Source organism: Nyctereutes procyonoides, unplaced genomic scaffold (assembly GCF_905146905.1).
Source record: "Nyctereutes procyonoides isolate TBG_1078 unplaced genomic scaffold, NYPRO_anot_genome, whole genome shotgun sequence".
Classification (NCBI taxonomy): Eukaryota; Metazoa; Chordata; class Mammalia; order Carnivora; family Canidae; genus Nyctereutes; species Nyctereutes procyonoides.
Genome location: NW_026575041.1, coordinates 6,337,567 through 6,355,994, shown reverse-complemented (window position 1 = coordinate 6,355,994; position 18,428 = coordinate 6,337,567). Strand labels below are relative to the sequence as shown.

General features: G+C 38.8%; 1 protein-coding gene across 3 annotated transcripts in view; it reads left to right on the top strand.

Moving 5' to 3' along the window:
• INTS4 (integrator complex subunit 4) overlaps window positions 1-18,428 on the top strand; it is a 111,966-nt gene that overhangs the window by 67,130 nt on the left and 26,408 nt on the right. For all 3 annotated transcript variants that reach the window (XM_055320452.1, XM_055320451.1, XM_055320454.1), the window contains 5 exons: window positions 2,142-2,347; window positions 10,516-10,658; window positions 13,753-13,868; window positions 15,524-15,657; window positions 16,927-17,084. In XM_055320452.1, coding sequence (XP_055176427.1) covers window positions 2,142-2,347; window positions 10,516-10,658; window positions 13,753-13,868; window positions 15,524-15,657; window positions 16,927-17,084 — 757 coding nt within the window. The remainder of the gene's footprint in view (window positions 1-2,141; window positions 2,348-10,515; window positions 10,659-13,752; window positions 13,869-15,523; window positions 15,658-16,926; window positions 17,085-18,428) is intronic.

Here is an 18,428-nt window from a genome sequence, read left to right as displayed (position 1 = left end):
GTCAGACTCTCCATCCAGGTGCCCCAGTTTGTCACTAAGCATTAGTCAAAGGAACTTAACTTTGGAAAGCAAATAGATCATAACCAGGATCAGGTATGGCAGCTTTCTAATTTTATCATATTTCTAAAATTCTGGGACACATTGCTGGGAATGAAATGGAGCCTTTTATTTCATTAGCTGTGGACTTTAGTATCACACATACTTATAGTTCTGTAGTTGTTCCATGTTCTCCCTCTCTTTGTATATACGATTTCTCTACTTAGAAAGACCTTTTTCCTTTCTTTTGGCTTAGCAACTCCTCTAGGTATTGTTTTAGAGGTCACTTGTTCCAGAAAGCTGCCTCTGAACCTGTTTAGTGGGCTGCATACCTCTTCTGCATATTCTTATACTCCCTGTGTTTTTCATTGTACCACTCGTTGCTTTGTAATGCAATTAACTATTCTTTTCTGTAGGCGCTGGGAGACCGTCTCTTTCTTGCTCATCTTTATGTCTTCAGTACTAAACACATAGCTAGCAAATTGCAAAGCCAGGATCTGATTACATATGATAAGGCACCAGAGGATCCTTTTCCTCCCCTCTGGCATAGCTGATTCCTTTTCTCTGCCCTGGACTCTTTAAGGAGACCGTAATACATTTTCAACATTCCAAAGAGTCCAGTAGAAATAGTTAATTTACCAGACTACACATACAAAGTGAAACACCAAGTTTCTTTGCTTCCGCTTGGAATTGCATCAGCTCACGTCCATACTGATCATCTCATGCTGATCAGAAGTGTTCCTGTGATTTGCTTTGTGGACTTGCAAGAGTTACTTATGAGTTAGTGTGGTATAATGGGTGGAAGCCCTAGGCGGAAGAGCCAACATTTAACACATTTCGGTCCATCTCTGGCTTTCTTTGTAATTATTAGCAATTTCATGTTTAAATTACATGATTATGAAATGTAGGAAATCCTTTCCTTCTGATGAAAGGAAGAATTTATCACTACCAATAAAATTCTGAGTCATCACCCTATAATGTAGTAACTCTGCTTTTAAAGTATCTATAAAACCTTTCTTATACAAAAAACAAATTATATTCGTGAGTTTTAACCACAGTTTGAGTGGGTTTTCTTTCTTTTTTGAAACTATACATTTTGTTACAGAACCATGTGGGAACCACGGGAACAAAACAAGCACACGTGGAAGTCTTGTGAGCATTGTCTGTAGTTTACTCACCTTTCATCTTTATATCAAGGCACTTAGCACAGGGCCTAGCATGTAGTACACATTCAGGAAACATTACTAGTGAACAAATGAAGGGCTTTCTGGATCAGTGACTTTACTGTTATATATGTTCAGGTCATACAGAGAGGTAGAAGACATGCCTCTGTGTTCAAGGTGCTTGTGAGTTGGATACCTATGCTGTACCTAACATCTACTGGGTTTTTAACATATGCCAGGCACTGTACTACATGCTTTACCTACATTATGTTATTTAGTCCTCCTAACTACTCTGTACGGAAATGAATATTATCCCTGTTTAAGGTGAAAAAATTGAGGTGCTAGGAAGTTAAGTTACTTAATCAAGATCACCCTTCAAGTTAGTGGAGGAATTACTCTTCACAACTTACTGTGAGACCTTTATCATTCTAAAGCTTGTATCCTTAACCACTATATAATGATAGTGTAGAATGAGCAGACCTGGATACTAGTCTTATCTCTGCTCTCATTCACCTTAAGGCCACTTAATTCACTTTGCTGAATCTTATTTCTAAGATGAGAAAATAATATCTAGTCTGTTTTAATCTTAATTATTTAAAATCTGCTTTTTAAAAAAGTACTGAATGGAGTACAGTGGTTGGAGGACTGGGGTATATAAGAACTTAGTTTTCAAGAAATTCAGATAATAGAGATAGATGTGTGACTTGATCGCATGTCTGCGACTCAGGTTGTAAATCTTAGTCCCTGTGACACCAAAGTCTTTGTTCTTAGGTCAGTGTGAAGATGATAGCTGAATCTGTGGGCATGGAGGAGATCTCCCAGAAAGAGTTTGTTAACTAAGAGGAGTAGAGAGCAAAAGACAAACCTGAATGAAAAGGAATCTTTGGATTTGTCCTATGGCTCTTAAGCTGATATGCAGTGTTATTTGTTCCCTGTGTCTAGAGGTCCGCATTGCTGCTGTGGAGGCTCTCTGCATGCTGGCCCAATCTTCACCATCTTTTGCGGAGAAGTGCCTTGATTTCCTGGTTGACATGTTTAATGATGAAATTGAGGAAGTACGTCTGCAGTCCATACACACCATGAGAAAAATTTCTAATAATATCACTCTCCGAGAGGATCAGCTTGATACTGTCCTGGCTGTGTTAGAGGTGAGCCTTCATAGTTTGTTACTCATTACTTCCTGAGAGCCACTTTATTTTTAAACCAGGCATTATGGGGTGCCATGGTGGCAGTCGGTTGGACATCTAATTCTTGATTTTAGCTCAGGTAGTGATCTCAGGGTTATGAGCCCTGCGTCAGGCTCTGCGCTCAACATGCAGACTGTCTCTCCTTCTGCCCCCTTTCACTGCATGCCCATGCACAAGTTCTCTCTCAAATAAATAAGTAAATAAATCTTTAAACCAAGCATTGTGCTAGGTACTAGTGATGCAATAGTGTATGAGCAGCACGATCGCACAACTCCACCAAGGTGGAGGAGACTTACTGTTAAACAGGAAACTCAAAGCTCATATTGTTGTGATCAGGAAAGGACAGGGTTGCCTGAGGTAAGGTTGGGAGATGGGGAATGCTATAGTGAACACTTGGAGGAGGAAAACTTGGGGAGGCCTTTTCTTAGGAAGGAATGGCACTGATGGTAGGGTAGAAGGGCACCAGAGGGAGCAGTGTCTGTGGATCCAGAGGTAAGAGTGAGTATGATGCATTTAAGGAATTAAAAGAAATTCATTGTAATAGCAGCATAGAGCTGAAGTGATGTGAAGAGAAGTGGTTATAGATAAGGCAGGGGACTAAATAATGAAGAATTCTTTTCAGCCTTTGATTTGATTTACTGCTTCTAGTGAATCGTAGGATGTTACAGCAGGAATAGAACTTAGGGCATCAACTCATTCAACCCTAGAGTTTTACAAAGAACAAAGTAATTTGTTTGTGGTCACATTGCTGGTAAGTGGTTGTGTCAGGATATGAACACAGATTTGCCTCCCAGGCTGTACAACTCTTTGTGGCTCTTGAATTATTTTTCTAAAGTATTTGGAATTTATTTGTGAGTCCCGACATTTTTCAGAATATTAATAAATGAGATTTGGCCTCTGGGTTTCTTTCTTGTTTCTGTTGGTTTTGTTTTGTCAGATATTGTGAAAAGGATAGCTATTGGGTGTTTAGTCATTAGCACTTATTACAGATTTCTGCTCCATACTTCAAAAAACAGATTGGGTGCTTTGATTTTGAAGTTCCCTATCAATTTCCTCAGCTGCTTATCTTAGCACTGCTGGTAGGATTTTTCCTGAATTATAAGTCTGTATTTATAATTTTTCATTTATTTTTTTCCTAGGAAGACAAGTTTGCATTCTGTGCATTGTTCTCTGTGGGTGGGCTTGCTGCCTAGCCCTGCCTTTCCTTTTTGCATTCTTTCCCACCATTCTTCCTCTTGAACTTGATATCAGAGTCACTCCCTTAATCATCATGCTTTTCCTCACCATTTTTCTTTCACTGTTTTTCCCTTCAGCCTGCAAAAACTGCCACTTTTTACATCATAGACTTTGCTTATCCTCGGATCTTTATGAGGCAGCATATTTCCTAAGTAACTCCATCCTAGGTGGGTTAAGTAGAACTCCTCTGTCTTCATGTGTCACCCTGTGTCTAGCATATATCAAGATGGTTGTTGATTTTTGAATTCTTTATTTCACAAGACTAAGAGCTTTACAGGATCCTGGCTTCTTTCATTTTTTAAAAATTTCTTGTGCCTTATAGTGTCTGATATAGGTAGATGCTCAGGAAATGTTTGCTAAATATCTGAGCTCTGTTCTAAGGTATGTTTTGATGTACAGAATTGTTCACAGGGCCACAAGCATGCTTAAGTATCTATGACTATAGTTTTCACATTTTATTGCTAATGGCAGATTTTATCTAACTCCTTCTCCTTGATGTGATTATGAGCTACCTAAAGAGAGTGACCATGTTATACCCTTTATCATATTCCTTTGATGTGGAAACTAATGCGTATTGGATGCTTAGTAATATGTTCTAAAATAAATCTGCACAGGTCAACTGTATAACTAGGAATTTCTTAAGAAGCATAGTCAAAATTGTTTTCTTACTACTTTGAATTTGTTTTTCCAATACATTAATAGAGCTGCCTTCTATCAGTGGTGGTGATTTGCTATATGGGAAACGTATCTAATGGTTAAGTGTCAGTCCCTGTCTTTGGTCCCTGACCTTTTTACCTGGGTTTTTTGTTTGTGTGTGTGTTTGTTAGTATTTATTGACCACCTATTATTTGCCAGGCACTGTGCCAAGGAGGATACAATGTGAGCAAAAACCTTGGCGCTGCTGCTCTCGTGGACCTTATAATTTAGATATGAGGGAGATAGACAAATATGACACAAATAGAGGTATAATCATCTGAGTAAGGAGCACATGACAGAAAGGAGTGAGGTCCAATGGGCATATGTTATGGAAGCACTTAGTCTTTGGAGGCTAACGGGGTGCAGCAAATCAGGGAGTGTTTCTGAAGCTAATCTCTGAGGAAGAAATTAGACCCTAAATTGGCAGAGAAGAGTTGGGAGTATGGAGTATAAGAATATTCCAGGCAGGGCAGCGGCAAGTGTAGAAACTGTGGTAGGTAGGAAGGAAGCATGGCACAATAGAGGGACCAAAGAGAGCCTAGTGGTAACAAAGAGCTAGTGTGTAGCATGAGATTAGGCTGGAGCTCTCATGTAGAGCTTTGAAAATCCTATTAAGGGAAGAGCACCTGCATGTTACTTAGGGTGTCCACCAGCTTTGTGACTTCAGACATATTAATTCCCACCGGTCCTTGGTTTTCTCATGTATAAAGTGAGGATTACTCCACACATTCATATGTTTCTTTTAAGAATTGAAAGAGATTCATGTAAAATGCTTAGCATGATAGTAGTTCATAATATGTATACAGTCATTCAAGAAACATTACTGACTTTTTGCAGAGCCAGCTTCTGTACTAGGTTTTAAGGACAATTAGTTGTTACCTCTGATTTGCTCACAATTTTTAGAGAAGGCAGCAGTATAAACCAGTAATTACAAGATCGTATCAAAAGTAAGTAAACTAAGGAATGACATTCTGGCTAGAGTGCTATCATGTAGCCACAGATGAAGGCTGGGAGGGCAGAAATGGCACAGCGTAGACAGAGATGTTGAGAAGTTCACATGGCTCTGAGGGAGAAATGAGCAAAGAACTGATTGTGAAGGACCTTGTGTGCTGTGCTGGGGAGCCTGAGCTTTGTCCGAGAGGTGTGGGGAAGCCAAATGAGGTTCCTAAACAGAGCAAAAACGGAGTCAGATGTATTTATTAAGGAGTTGACCTGGGTAATTATACAGAGAAGAATTGAGAGACTTGCAGGCTGAAAGAGGGTTCCTGGAGAATAAAGAAGTCATAATCTCCAACCTAGCTTTGGAGAAGAATCTCTGATTCTTAGATTTTGCTGTGTGGATGCAGATGCATTCCTTTAAAATTTTAGTTTGATTTGCTTCATGTATTAAGTAAACTTAATACTATAAAACTTTTAGGAGAAAATATTTGTGACCTTGGATTAGACAAAGATTTCTTAGACATGACACCAAAACTTAACCCATAAGGGAAATAACTAGATAAATTGGACTTTATCAAAATTTAGGTGTGTGTGTGTGTGTGTGTGTGTGTGTGTGTGTCTAGCTCTCGCTCTTTCCCTCAGTCTGTGCCTCTGTGTATGTGTGAGTGTGTGTGTGACAGAGAGAGAGAGCGAGAAAGAGAGCGAGTGTGCGAGCTGTGAGCTGTGCCACAGCCGCCGCTGCCCTTTGATCCCGACATTAGTGTTAGGGGCTCGGAGACACAGCGCGGCCATAGACACCGCCACACCGGCTCTCATTTATTTATACCTCCCATCACACACGCGAGCACAGGACACACACACACTCACACCTATTAGATCCGTTTCCATTGAAGAATATTACGCTCGGGGACAAGCCAGGTGCACGACCAAAAATTTCAAAAAAAAAAAAAAAAGGGATCATAAACAAAATTTAAAAGCTCTTCAAGATACTTCAAGATGCTCTTAAAGTATCTCCAAAAATATGATTTAAAGTAATTATAGGGGATCCCTGGGTGGCGCAGCGGTTTGGCGCCTGCCTTTGGCCCAGGGCACGATCCTGGAGACCCGGGATCGAGTCCCACGTCGGGCTCCCGGTGCATGGAGCCTGCTTCTCCCTCTGCCTATGTCTCTTCCTCTCTCTCTCTCTCTCTCTCTGTGACTATCATAAAATAAATAAAAATTAAAGTAATTATAAAAACAGCACAACAATGTAAATGTATTTAATGCCATCGAACTGTATACTTAAGATGTACATTGACTTAAAATGATAAATTTTATATTGTGTGTATTTTACCACAATAAAGAGAGATGATAGGATCAAATCAAACATACATAATGCCTTTAATATATAAACTGTGCGCAAAAGGGGCAGATGGACTTGGATACAGAAACATGCATAGAGGAAAGGTGATGTGAGGACATACCACAGACTGGGAGAAAATATTTGCAAAACACATATCTGATAAAGAATATAGAAAGAATTCTCAAAATTCAGTAATAAAAAAGCAAATCACCCAATTATGAAAGCATCTGGCACCCTCGTCCACTGCTGATGGGAATGCAAAATGATACTGTCACTTTGGAAGTTTTTTTATGAAGTTAAGCATAAATTTACTATTTGATACTGTATTGCCACTCTGAAGCATTTCTGAAGGAGAACTGAAAATTTATGTCCACGCAAAAGCCCGTATACCAATGTTTATTGTGGCTTTACTTAAAATAGTCCCAAACTGAAAACAGCACAAATCTTTGAGTTGGGGGATGGGTAAGTAAACTAGGTAATGTATACAATGCAGTACTACTGAATAATAAAAAGGAATGAGTTGCTGATAACATGTAACAACTTGGGTGAGTCTCGCATGCATTATGCTAGGTAAAAGTAGCCAGCCATGATTCCCTTTATATGACCTTTTGGGAAAGATAAAAAAATTCTTTTTTAAAGATTTTATTTATTTATTTATTCATAAGAGACACACACAGAGAGAGAGGCAGAGACACAGGCAGAGGGAGAAGCAGGCCCCATGCAGGGAGCCCGATGTGGGACTCGATCCCGGGTCTCCAGGATTGCACCCTGGACTAAAGGCAGCGCTAAACCGCTGAGCCACCCGGGCTGCCCTGGGAAAGATAAAATTGTAGCAGAAAATATATCTAGTTGCCAGGGACTGTGGGCAAGGGTTAGACTACAGAGGGACCCTAGGGAAGAGTTTGGTGATGGGAGTGTTTTATATCTTGATTGAAATGATGGTTATGTAACTATATGGCTTTGTTAAGCTTATGGAAGTTGTTCACTGAGAAGGATGAGTTTTACAGAATGAGAACTATACGTCAGTAAACCTGACTTAAAACAATGTTTTGGAGATCTCATTTCCACTAAAAGGTACCAAAATACCTAAGAAAAATGGATGATTCCAGGTCTAGTGCAGGAAATTTAACAAAGTGAGCTTATACCACCTTGTCATATAGAAAGCAATTATTAGCTATCAAAGACCTCTAGGATCATATCAGGAAGACCCAGGAGACATATCATTAAGGGTTATAATACATTATTATAGACACATCATTAAGGACTATAACTGCAAATATGTTTAAATTCATGATTTTGTAATGATACTTAAAACACTGCATTAGTTGTCTTTGGAAGATGCTTGGTAATCAACTTCTTATTTTGGAAACTGGTAAATTAAGGAATCAAGCATTAATCCTTTCTTTTCCTATACAAACTGAACTTCATGATAACCAGCTAGTTGATAAGGAGAAGTTTCTTTTTATGAAAGTATTCCAGTTAATAAAGAAGAATGGTAGGATTTGTGTATCATTGTTTTACAACTTTAGTGAATTAGTAGATCTAGGCAGTGATCACCAGTGGTTACGAACCTCAGCCAAAGAGAAACAGACATATAGTTCCTAAGGGAAGTGCATCATACCACTTGAAGTGGTCTTGTTAAAAAAAAGATTTTGGGCAGCCCTGGTGGCTCGGAGGTTTGGTGTCGCCATTCGGCCCAGGGTGTGATCCTGGAGACCCGGGATCGAGTCCCACATCGGGTTCCTTGCGTGGAGCCTGCTTCTCCTTCTGCCTGTGTCTCTGCCTCTCTTTCAATCTCTGTGTCTCTGAATAAATAAATAAATAAAATCTTAAAAAAAAAGTTAAAAAAAGATTTGAGGGGATCCCTGGGTGGCTCAGTGGTTTAGCACCTGCCTTCAGCCCAGGGCGTGATTCTGGAGTCCCGGGATCGAGTCCCACATCAGGCTCCCTGCGTGGTGCCTGCTTCTCCCTCTGCCTGTGTCTCTGCCAGTCTCTCTCTCTCTCTCCTCTCTCTCTCTCTCTCTCTCTCTCTCTCTCTCTCTTTCTTTCTCTGTCTCTCATGAATAAATAAGTAAAATCATTAAAAAAATGAAAAAGATGTGAACATGAATCTGATCAAGCCTCTAAATCTAACTACCATTATAGGATGTATAGGGAAGAAATTGTATGGAGAGAAATATGAGATATACAGTGATTTTACATATTAGAAGATATCCTTTTTTAAGGATTTTATTTATTTGAGAGAGAGTGAGCAAGAGAGAGCGCGTGAACAGAGGGAGGAGGAGAAACAGACTGAGCAGAGAGCAGGGAGCCTGATGCAGGGCTTGATCCCAGGACTGCAGGATCATGACCTGAGCTGAAGGTAGATGTTTAACCGACTGAGTCACCCAGGGGCTCCAATATTAAGAGATACTTAAGGAACATATTGCTGCAAAACAAACTTTTTGAGTCAGAGAAATGTGAGTACATACAGGATATTTGGTATTAAGCAATTATTAAATTTTTAGGCATGATATTGGTTTTGTGGGTTTTTTAAAAATAAGGAATCCTCTTTAAAAATATAGTTATGGGGATGGCACCTGTGTGGCTCAGTCTGTTAAGCACCTGTCTTCAGCTCAGGTCATGATCCCAAGGTCCTGGGATTGAGCCCCACATCAGGCTCCCTGTTTAACAAGGAGCCTGCTTCTCCTTCTTCTCCCCACCCTTGCTCTCTCTTGCTATCTCTCTCTCTCTCTCTCTCTCTCTGTCTCTCTCTCTCTCTTTCAAATAAATAAACAAAATCTTATTGATTGATTGAAATATTTCCCAGTGAAATGCTATGGTTTCTCTGGCTGGCTTCAGAAAAATCTAATTGGGAGGAGTGGGTAAAAGTCTAGATGAAACATGATTGGCTCTGAGTTAACTGTTGAAACTGAAGGATTTATAATCTCTACTTTTATGTATGTTTTAAAATGTATGTACTAAAAAGTTTTGAAGAACTGACAGCAAATGTTGTGGAGATAGCCAAGAAGAATAGAACTGATATGCATCCATATCTTTTAGCATTAAGTTGTTGGTGACCTTTTCCAATCATATTAGTGAGGCGGAGCAAGTGTTGGGAAGGAAAGAAGCCATTTTCTCCAACATCATCTTGTAACACTCTCTTTTTATTTACTCTGCTCTAGCCACATAGACTTCCATACTATTTTTCAAACATGCTTCCTCTTCATGGCCTGTATATTTGCTACTCCCTTTCATTATCCTGTGTAAAATACCCCATCTATCCTAGTATCCTTACCTTTAAGCTGCTTTAGTTTCTCCCTCATACTTATTACTATCTGACCTATATAGTTATTTATTTTTGTCTTTTCACTGGAATGAAGATCCTAAAAGCAGAGATTTGATCTTATTTGGTGCTATGTCACTACCACTTGGTACATAAGTAGCATAGGTAGGTGCTTGGTAAATGTTTGTTTAATAAATGTTCATTAGGGCAGCCTGGGTGGCTAAGCAGTTTAGCGCTGCCTTCGGCCCTGGCTGGGATCCTGGAGAACCGGGATCGAGTCCCACGCCGGCTCCCTGCATGGAGCCTGTTTCTCCCTCTGTCTCTCTCTCTCTGTGTCCCTCATGAATGGATGAATACAATCTTTAAAAAAAAAAAGAATTACTTACATACATACATAAATAAATAAATAAATAAATATTCAGTAAATGTTGAATTTATATGAATGAATGAGCCAATGAATGAATTCTTCAAGCCTTTTTCAAGTATTACCTCTTCTGTGAGGTCTTCTCAACTCCTAGCCCCTCCCCTCCCAGAAAATTGGGACTCTTTACCCTGTGGTCCCATGGTAACTTGTACCCTCTACTGTAATAGCTAATCCATAGTGACTGCTGTTATTATTATTATTGCTATTACTATTATTTTTTTTAAAAGGATTCGTCCAGAGATATTCGAGAGGCTCTTCACGAACTTTTATGCTGTACTAATGTTTCGACTAAAGAAGGGATTCATCTTGCACTGGTGGAGCTGCTGAAAAATTTAACCAAGTACCCTACTGATAGAGACTCTATATGGAAGTAAGGATTTTTTGCTCATTTGCTCACTGAGTCCAATAATGTGGTAAATGTATGTTATTGGCATTATTCAGTGGATCTGAGGGTATGGCCCTCAATTTTGCCTTCAATTTAGAAACCTGATTCAACTTCACTGAGCACTCAGGAGTTTGATTCCTAAATTGAATATCACATTTTTAGATTACTTATTTGTCCATCCATCCTCCTAGCAGATAATATGTGCCTGTTACTGTACACTTATTATGTGCCAAGCCCTGTGGTAAGTGCCAGAGGTACAGAGATGAGTTGATTAGATTCCTTTTTCTCTTATATAATAATAATAATCACTTCTTTGTCTGTTTTGCATTTTTGTACAGATCACAGCTATCATTGTAGAGATTAGAGGCAGGACTGGCACTTTGTCTACAGATGGAAAATCACTATCATATTTTCCCCTTGATTACCTCTATCTTTACTGACTAGAGTCAGACTTAACATTGTTCATGAATTACTGTTTGAAGAACTGCTTGCATATGTTTATTATAAAATGTATATAGTTGTGCTCCAAATATTTAAGTGACCTTATGAGATAAGATCACTCCAGCGGTATAGTTCATTGATTTTCAGAAAAATTTGTTACTAAAAATAGAAAACGGTGGGTCAGATCAAGTACTTGCAGGATCTATTAAAAACAGAAAATACCAGGGAAGTCCTCAGGGAGCATGTCATTTGGGGTGTGGGGGTTGTAATGGGGAGAAACACCTGTATTAGTATGTGTAGTTCTGCAGTGACACAGAAGGAATAATTAATTCCATTTGATGAAAGGGATTGTTATGGAATATTTCACAGAACATTCTTTTTACCTTAAAATTAGATATGTAGTTATTTGGTTCACCCCGCATGTTTATTTGAGACTGCCTTTATTGGGTAATTGTAGACAGAAAGCATTTTTACCTTCTAGTGCTCCAAGAGATTTGAAAGTAACCTATTCTTTTTTTTTTTTTTTGAAAGTAACCTATTCTAATTGTCATTTGAGTTTTCATTTCTTTCCCTCAATGGTGGCTTTACTTAGGAATACTAAAAAAGGATGTGTAAAAGAATGAAGGAATAGTCACAGTGACATATTTTTAAGACATTTTGAAAGATAGATACATTAATGAAAGCTTTGAAGGAGGTAGTTTGTCCTGTTTATGTATCTTTAGTTCATTCAACATGCTTATGGAGCACTTGGCTGTATAACCCGATCACTGTGTAAGAAACTTTGGAGAGTTAAAAATGGATTCAATTTAGAGGCCTTGCCTTCAAATATCAGGAAAGGAGAGAAGTAGGAAATAAGTAGATAAGTAGAAAAAATATTACAAGTCAGAATTGAAGTCCAGTTTCAGAGAGGCCCAGATGCTTGGGTGACCCGAATAGAATAGGAGATACAAAATAAAGGAGTGGTACCCAGAGGCCAAACTACATTTATAGTGTCCCCTGAAATACAAGACTAAAGGAGCTGAGAGAGTTCAGAAAATTGGTGCATTAAGTTCTTTCCACGTAGAAGGAAAAGCAGAATGGGGAAAGGTAAACTTTCCTAACAATACTGTTTTAAATGGGATACATATTGTATTCCATATTTGCATGAATGTCATGGTGCTTGTTTCCTCTCTATTGCCAGTCTATTTGTTTTTCTGTCCCTGGGGAAGTCCCATCTCCTTTGTGAAATCTCTGATCATGGTAATCTCCTCTCTGCCAGGTGGAAAGCAGAGTATTATTTATTTGATAATTCATTACTTTGTAGTGTTTGTTGTTACAGCCCCAGAAATAAGGATTTATGGGATGCTTGGGTGACTCAGCAGTTGAGCAGTTGAGCCTCTGCCTTCACGCCTCAGGGCTTGATCCCAGGATCTGGGATCGAGTCCCGGAGCTCCTTGCAGGAAGCCTGTGGCTCCCTCTGCCTGTGTCTTTGCCTCTCTCTGTGTCTCTCATGAATAAATAAATAAAATATTAAAAAAGAGAGGGAGAGAGAGAGAGAATGAAGGATTTCTTTTCAATTCAGCACACCTTCTAAACCAGAACTTAACAAAAGATAATAGAAATGCATAGTTACCAGTGCACATGTAGTTCTTTATAGCTTGTAAAAGGTTTTCATGTTGTCATAATAGCTAACTAATAGTTACTTAATAATAGCTAGTTGAATTCTATGTGACAGACACTTTGCTGAGTACTTTTTATTCAAAATCTCATTTAATCCTTACAGCAACTGTATGAGGTAATGATTTTTAATCTCTTTTTGTAGGTGAGAAACATACCTGGCCAAGGCTATACAGTTACTAATTTTCATGTTTCAGATCAGGTCACTTCTGATTTCATAACCTTCCCCAGGATATCAGTTAGAATGCTTTTGCCTACAAGTAATAGAAAATCTCATTAAAGGTTGTTTAAACAGTAAGGTCTAATTTTTTGGCATAACAAATCAGGAACAATTTTAGAATTGTTCATTCAGCAGCTTAACAGCAGCTTAACAGGGTTAGAACTCTGGTTGATTTCTCTGCAGTTCCCTGGCTTTCTTCTCATATTTGCAGGATGGCTGCCTCATAAGACAATATGTTAAGGCAGAAAGGAAAGGGCATTCCCTCTCACACATTTCTCTTTTTGGCTAGGAGAACACTCCTGAGTAGCTCCTCACCAGACTTCCCTTCTTGCTTCTTTGACCAGAAATGGGTTACTTTATTACCTGCAAAGCAGTCACTGGAAAATGGGAATGGGATTATCATGATGGGTTTATGCCAGTTGTAGTTGAGCCCTTGAGCTGAGCCTATCTTCTCTGAGCACCTACCTGATACCTGAATAAAATCAGGGTTCGTGGCAAGGAAGTTGGAGAATATGGCTGTTGTTTAAATAACCAGCAGTAATATATGCCATACCAGCTCTTTAATTTTCATGATAGTAGTTTTTTAGATGAATTAACTGAGTTCTAGAATAATTAAATGACTTATTTGAGGTCATAGGTGTAGCAAAAATGGGTGGTTGGGAATTTGTAATTCTGAATCAGGTTTTCTGATTCTAATCCCCAGTACATTTAAAGCTTTTATTATTAAGTTACTAAGATGGGCTCTTATTTTGTTTATTTCAGGTGCTTGAAGTTTCTGGGAAGTCGGCATCCAACCCTGGTGCTTCCCTTGGTGCCAGAGCTCCTGAGCACCCATCCATTTTTTGACACAGCTGAACCAGACATGGATGATCCAGCTTGTATCCTCTGAGATTAGGACAGACTGGGCTGGTGTGATGGGTTGTTTGTCATCTTCTTCTGTAGTATAGTTTGGGGGGGGGGGGGGTCCTGAGTTTAATTTTTTTCATTTCTTTTAAGTAAGAATATATCCTGAGGGAGCCTAGTAGTTATTATTTTTAGCTTTTATTCTTGTTTTCACAGTAATTCACATTTGTTATATAATACCAGTATTTTTAGTAGTATTTTTTATCATTTCTTGAGCACCTGTTATATTACACACTGTTTCATGCTTTATACATTTACCACTGATCTGCTATATAACTCTTTAAGTGGTACATGTGGGATTCAGAGCCAGACATCTTTGGTTTTAAAACCTATGAACTGGGATGCCTGGGTGGCTCAGCAGTTGAGCATCTGCCTTTGGCTCAGGGCATGATCCTGGGATCCAGGATTGAGTCCTGCATCGGGCTCCCTGCGGGGAGCCTGCTTCTCCATCTGCCTATGTCTCTGCCTCTTTCTCTCTCTGTGTCTCTCATGAATAAATAAATAAAATCTTTAAAAAAATTGGGATGGATATTGGGTAGGCAAATAGCAGACTCTTCTATAGGGATACATACAGAAGATTGGAAACTGTGTTTATTTTTTAATTTCTGTTTTTCCCTCTGTTAATTTTTTCCCTCAGTTATAAAATTAATATACAAAGAAAGTCCAAAAAGTTCAAAGAAGAAACTTTGTACTTAACATCCAAAGCCCTACTAGTCAAAGTAATCAGCCGTTAGCATTTTGGTGTATTTCCTTCTTTTTTAAGGCTTGGTCTTGAGATTTTGCTGTTACTATATATATCTTTTTAAAGTTGGAAGATCTTCAATTTTTTTTAAAGATTTTATTTATTCATGAGAGACAGAAGAGAGAGAGAGAGGCAGGGACACAGGCAGAGAGAGAAGCGGGCTCCATGCAGGGAGCCCAACGTGGGACTCGATCCTGGGTCTCCAGGGTCACGCCCTGGGCTGAAAGCGGCACTAAACCACTGAGCCACCGGGACTGCCCTGTAACTGTATTTTTTAAAATAATTCATCTCATCATCAAATGCTTTATAGCTATTATTTTATAGTTACAGATACTTTATAGTTACGTATAATATACTATACATGTTAGAGTCTGCTTTGTTCACTTATGAGAAAATGTGATAAGATACTATAAATTCTTCATAAATAGAATTTTTAACAATTGCATAATACTCCATCAAATAGTATGGTTATTCTCCTGGTTTGGGACATTTAGGTTGTTTCTGATTATTTGCTATTATAAATGATTCTGTACTGTATGCTTATTTTCTTAGAATAAAATTTGAGATGTAGAATTACTCAACATTCAAAAGACTTTTACTGTCTAGTGTCAAATTATGACCAAGAGATACTGTGCCCAAATGAACTTTAGTTGGCCATGTACCAGAAGTTTTGATTTGTTATTCTCTGCAGCATCAGGCATTTTCTAAAAAACCTATGATAATTGGTGTAATTTGGAGTGAGGTAATGTATCTCTTTATTTAAATTTGCATCTCTTTGTTAGAAAATTGTCATTTAATGAGACTTGAGGGTGGGAATTGGGGGCACCAGATTCTGGCCAAGCTCAACTTTTTAAACCTCTAGGTTTACTTAACCCACTCATCCCTCAGACATTGCAGTTTTGGTTCTTATTTTTAATGCTGCTAAAACCTGTCCAACAATGCCAGCACTGTTCTCAGATCATACCTTCAGGCACTATGCCTACCTCCGAGACAGTCTTTCTCATCTTGTTCCTGCCTTAAGGGTATGTCGAAAACAGCTTTTGTCATTATTTTTGGTGTTTTGATTTCGGCTCCTTTGTGGTTGTTAAAGAGCAGAAAGCAGGCTGTATTTTCTTTGAAAACACATTCATTCATTCTCTTTCTCTGTTGGGCTCTCTTGCACTGTTTTGTACTTTTGCTTTTGTATCCGTTACTTTTTAAGAAGATTCATATTTTGAATGTCCCGGTGTTATTGATTATGTTATATTAGGCAAGAAAAAGGAGTCTGGAACAATATACTCTAGACCAAAGATTAGATTGTACAACATTTTAATGATTACATAAAGCCATAATTTCTCAATGAGTTTATTTTTTAGTAGTAAAACCTTTGTTATTTTTAAAATCTTAGAGATACAAAAAGAAAAAAATTTAATGAGCCGTGATGATACTGGTAATCACTTACTGAATGCTAACTGTATAGCACTTTTCTAAGCCCTTCATTTGTGTTAACTCATCTCTGTTTAGGAGATTCTAAATGACTTTATTTATTTATTTAAAGATTTTATTTATTCATGAGAGACAGAGAGGCAGAGACATAGGCAGAGGGAGAAACAGGCTCCTTGTAGGGAGCCCGATACAGCACTCGATCCTAGGACCCCAGGATCACGCCCTGAGCCAAAGGCAGACACTCAACCACTGAGACACCCAGGAGTCCCTAAATGACTTTGTTTAGAATAACATATGTACATGGTTAGAAAATCTAAACTGTGTAAGTTACAATATTGAAAGTGAAATCGTCTTTGTTCTCCTCCATCACTTTCTTGAAAGGTAAGTACTTTTAGCAATATGAACAAGATATTATAATTATCCTATAAAACATTTTGATAGCATGCTACATAAATTTATTTGGGAATAAACTGTCATTTCCCTATGAAGTGAAAGGTCAAATAAAGTTTAAAAATAAGCGTGGCAACAGATTGATCTTTATTCCCTTTTGTGTGGTTAGCTCATTTATTTCAGTTAGCAATAGAATGTGATATTCTCCGTTCTCTTTTCTTTTTCTCCTTGCAGCTTGTGGTTATGTTGTGTAGACTGTATTCATATTCTCTCTCTCTCTCTCTCTCTCTCTCTCTCTCTCTCTTTCCCTTTCTTCCACTGAAGCTAGGGAATGAGAGGAAGGTTATTTACAGAATCACCACCTGTTTTCCCTTTCCAAAAAAAACTTGCATTTTTTTTGTTTGTTTGTTTCTTTGTGTTACCAGAAGCTGAGCCACAGAATTTGATGGTACTATAACCCTACTATGTTTGTTTAGTTACCAGGTAGAAAACTAGTGTCATCGGCTGTTTCTCCCAGTATTGCACCCCATGAGGACCCGTCCCATCAGTTCCTGCAGCAGAGCCTTGAAAGGGTGTACAGTCTTCAGCACCTGGACCCTCAGGGAACCCAGGAGCTGCTGGAGTTCACCATCCGGTGAGATGACCATCCCTTTCTTTTGACAAAATTATTAACACTTGTTAACATTCAGCATAGCTGTTTTGATTTCTAGTGTTGGCAGTCGCTAGTGTTTCTGAGTCTTGTTTGCCTGCACTCACACATGGTTTTATGACCTGTTTATATTAGCATTAGATTGGAGTTTGAGCATATTACAAAGAAAAGCTCTTTGTGTTCATGACTGGATTGATGATTAGGACAAAACTGAAGAGTTACAAAGAGGCTGTTTTTTAGCTTTTCTTTTTTTGTGTATTAGTTAGGATGAGTGACAGAAAACATAGAATAACAGTGGCTTATATAGGAGGAAAGGTTCATTCTTTCTCATGGGGAGGGCAGAGCTGAGATGGTTATCAGGATCCTAGGCGCATTTCTTGCCATCTTCTGCATCAAGTGTTCTCTGCCTAAATATTCAAACTCTGTCCCCTCTGTATTCCAGGCTGCAGGAGAAAGGAAAGAGCAGGAGAAGGGCATCATTTCTTCCCCCACTCCCTTTTAAAGACACTTCCCCAAAGTTGCATGCTTTGATTTTACTTGTATCCCATTGACTAGAACTTAAGTTACATGGCCATATTGAGCTGCTAGGAGCTAAGAAATGCAGTCTTTTTTCTGGGTGACCAGTTCTTAGTTAACATTTGGTGACTCTGATACTCAGAAAGGAGGAGAGGATATTGGGGACCAGCAGACTGTCAGACCTTGTTAGGATGTCCTGAATTACATGAAACAAATTGAAATCCATTTGCCTTTAACAAAAGCAGTATTTTCCTGCTTTTGTAAATAAGGTTTATGGCAGAGTTAAGCAGCACCCTGACTCTTTACAGAAATAGTTGGTTGACCCTGAAGTGATGCCTCAATCATGATTTTCCCCCTTGCTCCCTTAAAGCCATTAGTTTTAGAGGCCACTATCTGAAGTTGTTGGCCCTGAGCCCAGGAAAATAAGCTCCCCTTTCTGACTCATCCTCACCTAAGTAAACACTGAAGTTTTGTTCTTGACGGTTTTTATCCTATTGGCACTAAAGCAAGTACAAAATGCAATAAAAGCAAGCCAATTTGGTCATCAGCTGCAGTGCTGGCTATTAGTAGGTGCTCAGTAAACACCTTTTGGTCTGATTTGCCTGCATGTTCTGGTAATAGTCCTGCTGGGCTTCAGGCTGGTGAGACCAGTTCTGTGGTCAGTCGTGGGCACTGTTTCTAACTTCAGTGCATTCTGAAGAGGGTGGCCAAGGTGGTGAAAGATCTGGAAAGAAAAGCAGATGGTGAAATAGTTATTGATGACCTACTCTGTTTTACAAAGTTATTGTAGTTAGATGTTACCGTTTCACAGAG